This window comes from Pleurodeles waltl, chromosome 5 (assembly GCF_031143425.1).
Source record: "Pleurodeles waltl isolate 20211129_DDA chromosome 5, aPleWal1.hap1.20221129, whole genome shotgun sequence".
NCBI classification, from domain to species: domain Eukaryota; kingdom Metazoa; phylum Chordata; class Amphibia; order Caudata; family Salamandridae; genus Pleurodeles; species Pleurodeles waltl.
The window spans coordinates 857,244,359-857,257,360 of record NC_090444.1 but is presented as its reverse complement, the minus strand read 5'-3'; the positions used below and the strand labels follow the sequence as shown (position 1 = coordinate 857,257,360).

Sequence of the window (13,002 nt, the reverse complement as noted above, 5' to 3'; positions counted from 1 at the left end):
ATTTTTTTGTTGTTTTTTGGGACTCGGCTGAAACCGTGTCCTAAAATGCCTGCCAACACCTCCAGGCTGAAGTGTTACAGACAATCAAATCTCAGCCGGAGATTGGGGAACTATTCGCTCAAATTTCAGTTTCCTTTAATTTCCCCTAAACTACTGCATTTACTTACACAAAAGGCAAAAACCATGATTCCCTGACCAAAAGCTACCTTTCTGCTAAATGAATTGTAATTCCTTGCAGTGGTTCAGGCTGGAGTCATGTTCAAAATCCCTATAGGGCTTAAAATGGGACCCACACTTTTTTTGAGCCCCAGTCCTAGTACCTTAATCAAAAACTACGAAACATATTTATATCAAATCACAAAAGAACACTTTCTGGGTAAGGATCTAGCTTTATGACAAATTTGGTGTAAATCCATTCAAGCCTTTTGGCTGTAGTACAGTCTAAAATTTGCTTGATTGATCACACTGATAGTTTGTAGGAAGAAGCTGGGGTGGATGAACATTTTTTTTTAAAGTTTCATGAAGAATTTTCTAATAGCTCCAATGTTAATAGCAAAACAAACATCACCCTGCGTATGATATATATATATAGATTAATCGGGATAACATTTTGCCAAAAATAGAAGAATGTTACATGAGATGTACATTAACAAGAAGTGACAAGCGTTCCAAGCATATTCATTTACAAATTGTTATCACTGCTTACCTGATTTGTCCAGCAGATAAAATGTTTAGTTCGAGGGCTACATATCTTTAATATAATGGTTGCTATCATTGATAGTTTTTTAATTTTATCTTTCAGAGTTAATCGAAGATGCATATGTGTGGCTCCATCAAAGGAAACATCTGGAGAACTGCTACTGGGTAAGTGGTAGTTTTTGCTTATTTTATTTTTTTAATAAGCTGTAAATTATGAAATCACTCAACAAAAAAGCCATTGCAAATAAATACTGGGTGATTAAGTGAAATAAGACTTTGATTCAATACATAAAACAAGGCATTTGTGGAAAGAAAGTTTACAGGGGGATACTAATGCAAAAATCGATCAGTGAGGGCAGAGGTTGGCACAATCAATGATGGCTGACACTCCCTGAGGCCTCTGCCTTCTGACCCAAACATGGGTCATCCCAGTAGCCATTGACATGGCATATGGCCAGCTGAAGCAGATTGGCTTGAGGCTGACAGAGGTCTTGTTTGTGTGCTGCAGAGTCCAAGATTGGGTCTGCAGCATAAGAGACACCAGTCCCATGTTTTAACACCTGCTTTATTGGCAATGGAGTATCCTTTTACATTGGGATTAGGGGCAGAGGAGTATGCGGGCTGAACAGGGGAGCCCCTTCGACCGTGGGACCTGTGCGAGCACCATCTTCAGATGAGACCTAACAATCGCCTACCCGACGCTCTGTGCATGGTGCACACAAATAGTTATAGGCTCTGTTTAAATACAGCTGCACAGCTGAACAATAGGTATATGTTAGATAAAGGGAATCCTGACAAATGGATCCTGAAAGCTCACGTGTTTGACCATAATAAACTCTTTAAAATGACCCATATGAAGTGATCAGTATTCCAGACAATGCCCAAATGATGCCGAAGGGAACACTCAGCTATTTGACAAGTCTCTCCACTCTACTTTTGTGATAGTATCTAATTCCCCTAACCCTCTGCCGTAGGCAGATTAATGACAAGCAAATGTGTCTCAGGAAGGATTTCACCACACTGTTGAGGCTATCCGATGTACACCATCTAGGCTTGGAGCACTCTCAGACCTTAGGTCACTTGTAGTAGAGAAGGCACCTAATGTCATAGTCAAAACTAGAGAAGCAGCTAATTTTGCTGAGGAATTGTTTAGTCAGGACATACACCATTTGATAACTCACCTAATATGTATGTGACAGTGCTGGAATTTATTCTTAAGGAACTCTCCTCTATACCATTTTCTGTCACAGCTGTATAGGGAAAGATGGTGGACACAAACACTGAAATGAAATCAATAAAGGTGGAAATCTCTTCCTTTCAAGCAAGGTTGAACATCATTGAATGGTGCCTTGCTGCTGCTTACAGCTGATTCGAACAGGTGTCCAAGGTGCCATATTGTGGGAAGGATCAGTAGTTGCTGCAAAGGACAGTCGACCTGTATGGCGAAAGTTGCAGAGACAGTTACTATTTTAGTTTTGTCATAAAAAGTTGAGTATGATAATACACTGTCCTTCTGGGCCATTTCCTATCACACCTTTTGCAGATAACCTTATCAGCGGTAGAGTTTTGAATAGGGTGCACTTGAGGTGTGCCCTGAAAGAGGACTCTACATAACCTGTCCTGGCATTTCTTGTCTGTCACCAACAAGCTAGATAAGTAATATCAACTGAGAAGAAAAAGGCCCTCCCTTCAGCTACCGAGAACACAAGGTCTTCATCACAGGAAACAATTGTTACGTGGAAGGGATTATTGGCCCTATGTCCAGGGCTCAAGAAATGGGACATTTGTTACTGGAACCTTCAAATATATAGCTCACGGTGGATGGTAACTAGAAGCCAGAGCTTGAGGTTGGAATTTCTAATCTGTAATAATGCCATAGAAACTGAGGGACATATTCTATTATTCAGCTCAGCTTACCATCTAGCCTGAAGAAAATGGATTAGAATGTTTTATCTTAACTTGAAAATACAACACTACCAAAGTGGCATCAGAGTTTTTGAATCGGATAGTAGTAAAGTGATTGTTTTTGGTCCTAGCAAATTTTTATACTCCATTTGGATAAGGAAAATCAATTGGATTTTTTTATTATTAGTCAGCTACACATTCAATTTGTAATGAATTGAATGTTTCTGAATGATAATCATATCTATCCAAATGTCCATATGTTTTATTCTTTTATGTGTTTTATGGCATTAACCCCGAAATAAATGTTCTCTCGTAGGGGATTTCCATGTATAGTCATAAGCACTGAATAGTTCCGCGCGCCTGCGGGGACCCCGGAGCACTGTTGTGTAGTATATTCTTAAGTGCAATCATCAGCTCCTTGACAAAAAAGGTCTGTGAAAAACACTTAAGAATAACAATGTGCAGCCTATGTGAACAGCTACACAGGCCAAATTGTTAGAAGAAAAAACAGTTGTAGTGTAAATTCACGTTTAAACCTCTATTTATTCTATAAATACATAAATAAATACATTCTAATATTTTATTTACACCTCTCATGAGAATAAAACAATGTAGGGCAGTGTAGCCCATAGGCTGCCATTATACAGAATGAAAATAGAGCTGTGCCTTTAAGAAAGTAAAGTCTTCCTGTTTCCCATCATGCACAGCAAAAGGCAGTTGCCTCAGTTCTTTTTTCCGGCTCCTTTCTGACAGGACCCTGAAGCATTGAGCTCTACCTCACAAAATCCTTTTGTGACAGAAATTCATTTAAAATCTTTTGAATTTCAATTTCACTCGACGTTTTTAACATTGAGTGATCATTTTTTATTGTTTTCTGTTAGATTCTGACAGAATTTTGAGGTTTTTCTACTTCAGAAATGCCTTCACTGTTTGACAAATGTCCTTCTTGTGGCAGAAAAAAGGCCAAAACAGATCCACATCGGGTCTGCATAATTTGCCTTCCTTCCAGCCACAAACCGGAGTCGTGTGACATCTGCAAAACCTTCTCCAGAAGGACCCTTCGTGACAGGGAGAAGATCCGACTCCAGGCGAAAGAGGACAGGAGGAAAAGTGGTCATTCTACCACAGAGCGAGGAGAAGGTCAGTCTTCTACCAGGGCTCACACTGTTTCCTCTATAACTCCGACCAGACCAGCTCAAAAACGGCACAGGTCTCCGACGACGTCGAGGGCGTCAACGTCGAGGCAAGGAACGGCGCCAACATGCTCGCCGTCGAGGAGTGGTTCGCCGGCGAGAAAGAGACATCGCTCGCCGTCGACGACGATTTCGCCGTCGAGACGGCGTGGACTTTCGCCGTCGAGATCTGGGTCGCCGTCGACACGGCGAGGACGTTCCACGTCGAGGAGATCTGAATCCGGCTCGCCGTCGACACGGCGAGAGCGATCAACGTCGAGGGGTGCTCGACGTCGTAGGCGTTCACCGTCATCACGGCGACGTCGAGGGTCGTCGTCGAGAGATTCTCAACGGCGAGAAGAATCGACGTCGAAGAGCATTCGCCGTCACCGTACTTCGACGTCGAGGAGTGTGTCGACGTCGAGACAATCAAAAAGACCTAGAAGGGTTTATACAACCTCAGAATCCTTGGCCTCACTCATCCTCCTTCCAGCGTCTCCACAACTCTCTCCTCGACAATCACCATTGCCACAGACGCCGGTAACACCTACGGCGCCTCTTCCGGCTCCCCCTTCAGAGTCTGTTTTGAGGACTCCAACGCGGTCTGTAAGACGTTCTGGACATTCCTCTAGACGCTCTTCTTCCTCTCGGCACCGTCATGAATCACAGAGATCTCAGCATTCACATCACAGGCGTTCTTCTTCGTCTACACGGGACTACTCTCCAACCCTATCGGACTCACCGTCCCCGAGAGTGTCCCCCATAGATGATGTGAATACGTTCCAGGAGGTCTTAGTACGAGGGGCGACCAAGCTGAACATCCCGCTGGCGGTACCTGCCCCATCGACGTCAGTGATCTTCGAGACTTTGCATCACAGGACATCTTCCAGACCTTTGCTTCCACTGGTTCCAGGTCTCCTCGAACCAGCAATGGATATTTTCCTTGCACCGGCCGCAACAAAGTCTGCTCCTTCCAGACTTATTAAAAAATATCGTCCACCAGAACAAGATCCTCTATTCTTGAGGTCGGACCCAGTACCTGATTCGGTGGTCATAGTAGCGGCAAAGAAACGGCATTCAACCTCACCGTCTTCTTCTTCGCCTCCAGATAAAGAGAGCAGAAAGATAGATGCTGCAGCACGAAAAGTATGTTCTACTGCAGCCGTCACGATGAAGGCAGCCAGCGCTACTGCGTTATTAGGGCGATACGACCGTGCCCTCTGGGACTCTTTAATGCAGTTTGCGGAACATCTTCCTAAGGATAAAAGGGAAGATTTCCTGGAGGTCGTGGGTGAGGGAGCCTTGGTTTCTAACCAAATTATAAGTGCTGCAGCTGACTCTTCGGCGCTATCCGCACACAATTATGCACACGGGATAGCGCTCAGAAGGCATGCATGGTTGAGACTTACATCACTCAAACCTGAAGCGCAGCAGCAAATACAAAACTTGCCTTTCTCGGGCTCCACCTTGTTCGGTTCTCATGCCGATGACGAGATGGCTAGAATGAAGGCTGAACTAGATACCCTGAAAGCGGTAGGCATGGAAAGACTGAAAGAACAAAGAAAGGTTTTCCGGCCATATCAACGACGACTTTTCACACACCGGTATCAGTCGCCACACTGGATGTCTTCGCGCCCCCAGCAGCAGCAACAACAGCAGCATCAAAGGGGTTTCTCCACTCAGCGAAGGTCGACAAGGGGTCGTTCAACACCTCAAACTCAGGCAACTCGACAGGCTCCCACGTCTAAGCCCTGAATCTTTGCTTCCCCCTCCTCCGTTATCCACTCCGGTAGGGGGAAGTATCTCAAATCATCTGGACGAGTGGCTACGCATCACAACAGACGCCTGGGTATTGAATATTGTGAGACATGGTTACGCTCTCAGATTCACCAGTTCTCCACCATCTGTTCCACCCAAAACAGCCAACCGCCATCTCGAAGCTCTTCAGTTAGAGGTCAATATTCTATTGCAAAAAAGAGCCATAGAACCCGTTCCCATCAGCCAGCAAGGGAAGGGGATTTATTCGAGATATTTCCTTGTACCGAAAAAAGACAAACAAGAGTTTCGTCCCATTTTAGATCTGAGGACAGCAAACAAATGGATTCGCAAAGAAAAATTCAGGATGTTAGCCTTACACCAAATTTACCCACATCTACGTCAGGGCGACTGGCTCTGTGCGATAGATCTTTGCGACGCTTACTTTCATATCCCAATAACCAAGAAACATCGAAAATTCCTAAGGTTCACCGTCGGAAAACGCCATTACCAATTTGCAGTTCTACCTTTCGGCCTAAAATCAGCACTGAGAACTTTTTCCAAATGCATGGCGGTAGTAGCCGCCCACTTGAGGAAACAGCGAATATTCGTCTACCCCTATCTAGACGATTGGCTCATAAAGGCCTCCAGTTGTCTCGAGGCACAACAGCATTTCGAATGGACTCTACAACTGCTGCAAAAACTTGGTCTTCAAGTCAATCTCCTGAAATCTACAGCAACACCTGTTCAGAGGTTGCATTACTTAGGGGCCATTGTAGATACCAGGCTAGGAAAGGTGTTTCCTTCGGAGGAACGACGGTTATCGATTCTCCAAAAGTGCAAACAACTGCAGGAAAGACCTCAAGCCACTGCAAGAATAATAGCTTCTCTACTGGGCTCGATGGCGTCTTGTATCCATCTGGTTCCCAATGCTCGCCTCCATATGAGACCATTGCAGGAAAATCTGGAGGATCAGTGGTGTCAACTGAGGGAAGATTGGGAGAACAAAGTCCTTCTTTCTCCTCACACCCTACAATCCCTCAAGTGGAGGTGTTTACCCAGCAATCTCTTGGTGGGGATTCCGTTCCAACAACGGCCTCCATCTCAAACCATCGTAACAGATGCGTCACTGCTCGGATGGGGGGCGCACATGGAACATCTTCGAGTCCAAGGAGAGTGGTCACAGAGAGAGAGTCTCTATCACATCAACCTGCTGGAACTTCGCGCAGTCCACCTTGCGCTCAAAGCCTTCCTTCCCTCTCTGAGAACGGAAACTCTCCTTCTCCAGACAGACAACGTGGCCACTATGTACTACGTGAACAAACAAGGAGGCACCAGGTCCAGAATTTTATCCAGAGAGGCTCAGACAATCTGGCATTGGCTTCTAGCCAGGAACCTGTCGCTAGTGGCAACTCACCTGCCCGGCATCCAGAATGTTCAAGCGGATGCCCTCAGTCGGGTAATGGATGAGAACCACGAATGGGTACTACACGACGACGTCGTTCATTCCATTTTCGCACTCTGGGGTACCCCCTCTACAGACTTTTTCGCAACCCCAGACAACAAAAAATGCCAAAACTTCGCCTCCAGATATTACCATCCAGGGACATTGGGGAATGCCCTATGGATAAGCTGGTCAGGAGCATTTCTTTACGCCTTTCCACCGCTTCCCCTGATTCCGGCAGTCCTCCAGAAGCTGTCCAATGCTCAGACCAAAATGATCCTAATTGCTTCGGAGTGGCCACGCCAGTGGTGGTTCCCAGACCTTCTTCACCGGTCACTCAAACCACACATCAGGCTACCATATCGTCCGGACCTGCTCACGAAGTTCAGAGGGCAGATATCTCATCCCAACCCCTCATCGTTGAGTTTGGCAGCATGGCTCCTGAGCTAGTGCAATATGGACACTTGAACCTACCTCAGGACTGTATGGAAATTCTGAAGGAAGCAAAGCGCCCTTCCACACGATCAGCCTATGCAAGCAAGTGGAAGAGATTCTGCATTTGGTGTTTACACAACAACATTGACCCGGTTTCCTGTGGAGAACAATCTATCCTGCCATACTTGTTAAGTTTGGCAAAATCGGGCTTACAACTGTCGTCAATAAAAGTTCACTTGGCGGCTGTCACGGCATACAGAAAGAGTCCTTCACAAACTTCCTTTTTTCGGATTCCGATTATTAAGGATTTCCTAGAAGGTTTAAAGAAGGTTTTTCCTCCCATTAGAAAGCCTTCTCCTCCATGGGAACTGAACGTTGTCTTATCACGTCTGATGCTGCCGCCATTCGAGCCGATACATAAGGCATCGCTGCAACATCTCACATGGAAAGCTGCTTTTCTGGTGGCAATCACTTCAGCGCGTAGGGTCAGCGAAATCCAGGCCCTTTGCGCTCAGGAACCCTACACGGTTTTTCATTCTGCAAAAGTGGTAATGAGAACTCATCCAAAATTTTTACCTAAGGTAGTCTCCGACTTCCATGTGAACCAAACAATTTCATTACTGACTTTCTTTCAAAATCCAGCTACTCCTGCTGAGAGAACTTTGCATTCTCTGGATGTAAAGAGAGTCTTGAAATTTTACTTGGACAGGACAAAAAGCTTACGAAAATCACAACAGCTTTTTATTAACTATGGCCCAATCAGAACAGGTTTGGGCACATCTAAACAATCTTTATCCAGGTGGATTGTTTCATGTATAATGTTATGTTATCAGTTAGCAAACAAATCCCTTGGTGGTAGGCCAAAAGCCCACTCTACCAGAGGGAAAGCAGCTACTGTAGCCTTGATGAGAAATGTCCCTTTGGCAGAAATATGCAAGGCTGCCACTTGGAGGTCGGTCCATACCTTTACTAAGCATTACTGCCTTGATACAGACACTAGGGCAGATGCTCAGGTTGGACAGGCTTTGCTCAAGAATTTGTTTGCATGATTCATGTTTTTCTCAGTATTCTTATATCTACTCCACCGCGGTTATGGGGATGGGCTTGCTACTCTATTCAGTGCTTATGACTATACATGGAAATCCCCTACGAGAGAAGGAATGGTTTCTTACCTGTAACTCCAGTTCTCTCGTAGGGGTATTTCCATGATAGTCATAAGCAACCCTCCCTCCTCCCCGGTGGAGTTGACATAGAACATGAATATTATGGAGGTTGGTACTCCAACAAATGTTTTGTTTTTCTTCATGTCAGGTTAATAGCCTCCAAAAAAGAACTGAGGCAACTGCCTTTTGCTGTGCATGATGGGAAGGAGGAAGACTTTACTTTCTTAAAGGCACAGCTCTATTTTCATTCTGTATAATGGCAGCCTATGGGCTACACTGCCCTACATTGTTTTATTCTCATGAGAGGTGTAAATAAAATATGAGAATGTATTTATTTATGTATTTATAGAATAAATAGAGGTTTAAACGTGAATTTACACTACAACTGTTTTTTCTTCTAACAATTTGGCCTGTGTAGCTGTTCACATAGGCTGCACATTGTTATTCTTAAGTGTTTTTCACAGACCTTTTTTGTCAAGGAGCTGATGATTGCACTTAAGAATATACTACACAACAGTGCTCCGGGGTCCCCGCAGGCGCGCAGAACTATTCAGTGCTTATGACTATCATGGAAATACCCCTACGAGAGAACTGGAGTTACAGGTAAGAAACCATTCCTTACTGATGATGAATTTCTTGAATTGGAAGGTTGTGAAAAGTTTTTAGACTCCCTTGACTCTGATGCTGTTGAAAAAAACACCACTTGGACTGGCAGCCACTGCTTCAACAGTGGACAGCATTGAGATTACAATGATGCAACTACTAGTATGACAGCAGAGAGAGAACGATTGGAGTCAATCACCAGATGCCAGGTCTTAAAATAGCATCCACCATATGGATCAAGGATCAGTGAGGAAAACAGAGGGAGGTTGCCACCCAAACTGTGATTAGGACCCCCAGGGCCCCACCTGTAGGTCCTGCACTTCAGTAGGCCTCAACCGCATCTCAGTACCCTACGTTGGCTCAAGCAGGTCCTAGCCTGCTAAGCACACTGCAGACCCTGGTCAAAGGACAGAAACATTAGCTTGTATTGTAGAGACAAAACCCTGAGGCCCTCATTAAGAGTTTCAAGACTGCCACAATCGCGTTGGCGGTCGGACCGCTGCAGACAGGGTGGTCCGACTGCCCTATTATGACCGTAGCACATGGTGATCTCACCGCCATGCAAAGGCTGGCGGAAAGGGGGCATCAGAGGCACTTGTCATGGGCAGTTCAGGGGCCCCCATGGACAGCCACGTCGCATTTCAGTACCCGAATTACGGGCAGTGAAATACGCAACAGGGACTGTCACACCCGACGCACTACACCATTGCCGCCAGCTCGATTACAAGCCAGCGTCAATGTTGTGGTGAGTTTTGCACTGAACCAGTGGGCGGAAACACTGTTTTCGCCCGCTGGCCCAGCGGAAAACTCCTAATATGGTGGCCAGCATACTGCCAGCATTGGCAGTATGTTGGCTCAGCAGTTTCGTCGGCCTTCAATAAAAAGACCATCAAAGCCGTAATGAGGGCCTGAGTCTTCCCTTGTATTCCTGCTGATAAAAAGGCGTGAGTGTTTAGCTCACAAAGCCTTAGGCACAGTTTGGACCGTTTATATGTTTGTCTTGTGCTTTGCCCTTTTCCTGCCTCTGAACACTCATTGCATTCATTTATTCATGTGCACATCATCATTCTGATGACAATATCTAACTGTAGATTCCTCACCTTAGATTATCCTCCAGGTGCCAGAATGAATCAGGAGGTTTCTGAAACAGTGCTTCAGAGCACCACAACGTTGCGTACTGCTTTGTGCTTGCTCCATACTGCATCCAACTGACAGTGCGGAGCTGCAGTGCCACCCCTGCACATTGACGTCAGTACTGTTCTTTCTACGGCTTCTGACATGGATCCAGATCTTTGCTTCAGAATGTGTCTGTTTTCTGGAGATTTATAAACCTTTGTCACAGTGGTAGGAAATGATGTCTTTAGGAAGCTGGCCTGGTGTGTGGTGGGTACCTAAGGTACTTACACCTTATACCAGGTCCAGTATCCCCTCTTAGTGAAGTTAGGCAGTGTCTAGAAGCCAGGCTGTCTTGAGGTAGCTGTGGATGAGCAGCCAATGCTTATTTAGGAGACATGCAAAGCTCATGCAATACCACTGTAGTCACACAGCACTCACAAACATGAAAGAAGATACTCAGTTGTACAAAAATAAAGGTACTTTATTTTTGGAACACAATACCACAAAGTACCCATTAGTTGACCTAAGGGGGAGCACAAACCATAAACCAAAAAAATTGAATGCGAACACAAGAGCCCAACCTAGGTAATTAGAATGTGTAGAGGGGAGCTAGGAATACTAGAAAACCACGGAGGTAAGTAACACAGTACCCTCAGCGACTAGGAAAGCAGGAGTAAATCACTAGATTTTCCCCAAACCACCCAAAAGGAGGAAAATACACCCAGAGAAGACTGCAAAAAAACTAGCGGTGGATTCCTGAAGAAAGAAGACTTGTGGAGAGGGGGGACCAAGTCCAGGAATCACAGTGGAGTCCAGGAGGAGTAGGAGCTACTACCCACCCAGCTGTACTTGCAGGAGTTGGTCGACGGTGATGAAGAACAGGTCAGCACTGCAGCTCTGAAGCCGGAAAAGAGTTCCTGATGGATGCAGATGATGTCCCACGCTGGAGTTAAGATTGCAGATGTGTGTCAGTGCAGGAATTCCACCAACAAGCCTTGGCAAAGGCAAACTTGCGGTTAGTGGAAAAGTGGTGCTGACGAGAACCAGCAAGGCCCAGGAGTAATCAACCCAGGAGGGGGAGTGTAGGAGGCTGGACTGGCTTGTAGTGAGTACCAAGGGGTACTTGCACCTTGCACCAGGCCCAGTTATCCCTTATTAGTGTATAGGGTGTCTAGCAGCTTAGGCTGATAGATAATGGTAGCTTAGCAGAGCAGCTCAGGCTAAACTAGGAGACGTGTGAAGCTACTACAGTACCACTTAGTGTCATATGCACAATATCATAAGAAAACACAATACACAGTTATACTAAAAATAAAGGTACTTTATTTTTATGACAATATGCCAAAGTATCTTAGAGTGTACCCTCAGTGAGAGGATAGGAAATATACACAAGATATATATACACAGTAGCAAAAATATGCAGTATAGTCTTAGAAAACAGTGCAAACAATGTATAGTTACAATAGGATGCAATGGGGAAACATAGGGATAGGGGCAGCACAAACCATATACTCCAAAAGTGGAATGCGAACCACGAATGGACCCCAAACCTATGTGACCTTGTAGAGGGTCGCTGGGACTATTAGAAAATAGTGAGAGTTAGAAAAATAACCCTCCCCAAGACCCTGAAAAGTGAGTGCAAAGTGCACTAAAGTTCCCCTAAGGACAAAATAGTCGTGTTAGAGGAATAATGCAGGAAAGACACAAACCAGCAATGCAACAACTGTGGATTTCCAATCTAGGGTACCTGTGGAACAAGGGGACCAAGTCCAAAAGTCACAAGCAAGTCGGAGATGGGCAGATGCCCAGGAAATGCCAGCTGCGGGTGCAAAGAAGCTTCGACTGGACAGAAGAAGCTGAGGTTTCTGCAGGAACGAAAAGGGCTAGAGACTTCCCCTTTGGTGGACAGATCCCTCTCGCCTTGGAGAGTCGTGCAGAAGTGTTTTCCCGCCGGAAGGACGCCAACAAGCCTTGCTACACGCAAATCGTGCGTTTGGCGTTTTTGGACGCTGCTGGGGCCCAGGAGGGACCAGGAGGTCGCAAATTGGACCTGAAGAGAGAGGGGACGTCGAGCAAGACAAAGAGCCCTCACTGAAGCAGGTAGCACCCGGAGAAGTGCCAGAAACAGGCACTACGAGGATGCGTGAAACGGTGCTCGCCGAAGTTGCACAAAGGAGTCCCACGTCGCCGGAGACCAACTTAGAAAGTCGTGCAATGCAGGTTAGAGTGCCGTGGACCCAGGCTTGGCTGTGCACAAAGGATTTCCGCCGGAAGTGCACAGGGGCCGGAGTAGCTGCAAAGTCGCGGTTCCCAGCAATGCAGCCCAGCGAGGTGAGGCAAGGACTTACCTCCACCAAACTTGGACTGAAGAGTCACTGGACTGTGGGGGTCACTTGGACAGAGTCGCTGGATTCGAGGGACCTCGCTCGTCGTGCTGAGAGGAGACCCAAGGGACCGGTAATGCAGCTTTTTGGTGCCTGCGGTTGCAGGGGGAAGATTCCGTCGACCCACGGGAGATTTCTTCGGAGCTTCTGGTGCAGAGAGGAGGCAGGCTACCCCCACAGCATGCACAAGCAGGAAAACAGTCGAGAAGGCGGCAGGATCAGCGTTACAGAGTTGCAGTAGTCGTCTTTGCTACTATGTTGCAGGTTTGCAGGCTTCCAGCGCGGTCAGCGGTCATTTCCTTATCAGAAGGTGAAGAGAGAGATGC

The 13,002-nt window shown here is 46.1% G+C and overlaps 1 protein-coding gene across 1 annotated transcript in view; it reads left to right on the top strand.

The window, feature by feature from the left end:
• LYST (lysosomal trafficking regulator) overlaps positions 1 to 13,002 on the top strand; it is a 2,674,875-nt gene that overhangs the window by 1,911,292 nt on the left and 750,581 nt on the right. The window contains 1 exon segment of the mRNA XM_069234946.1: positions 803 to 864. Coding sequence (XP_069091047.1) covers positions 803 to 864 — 62 coding nt within the window.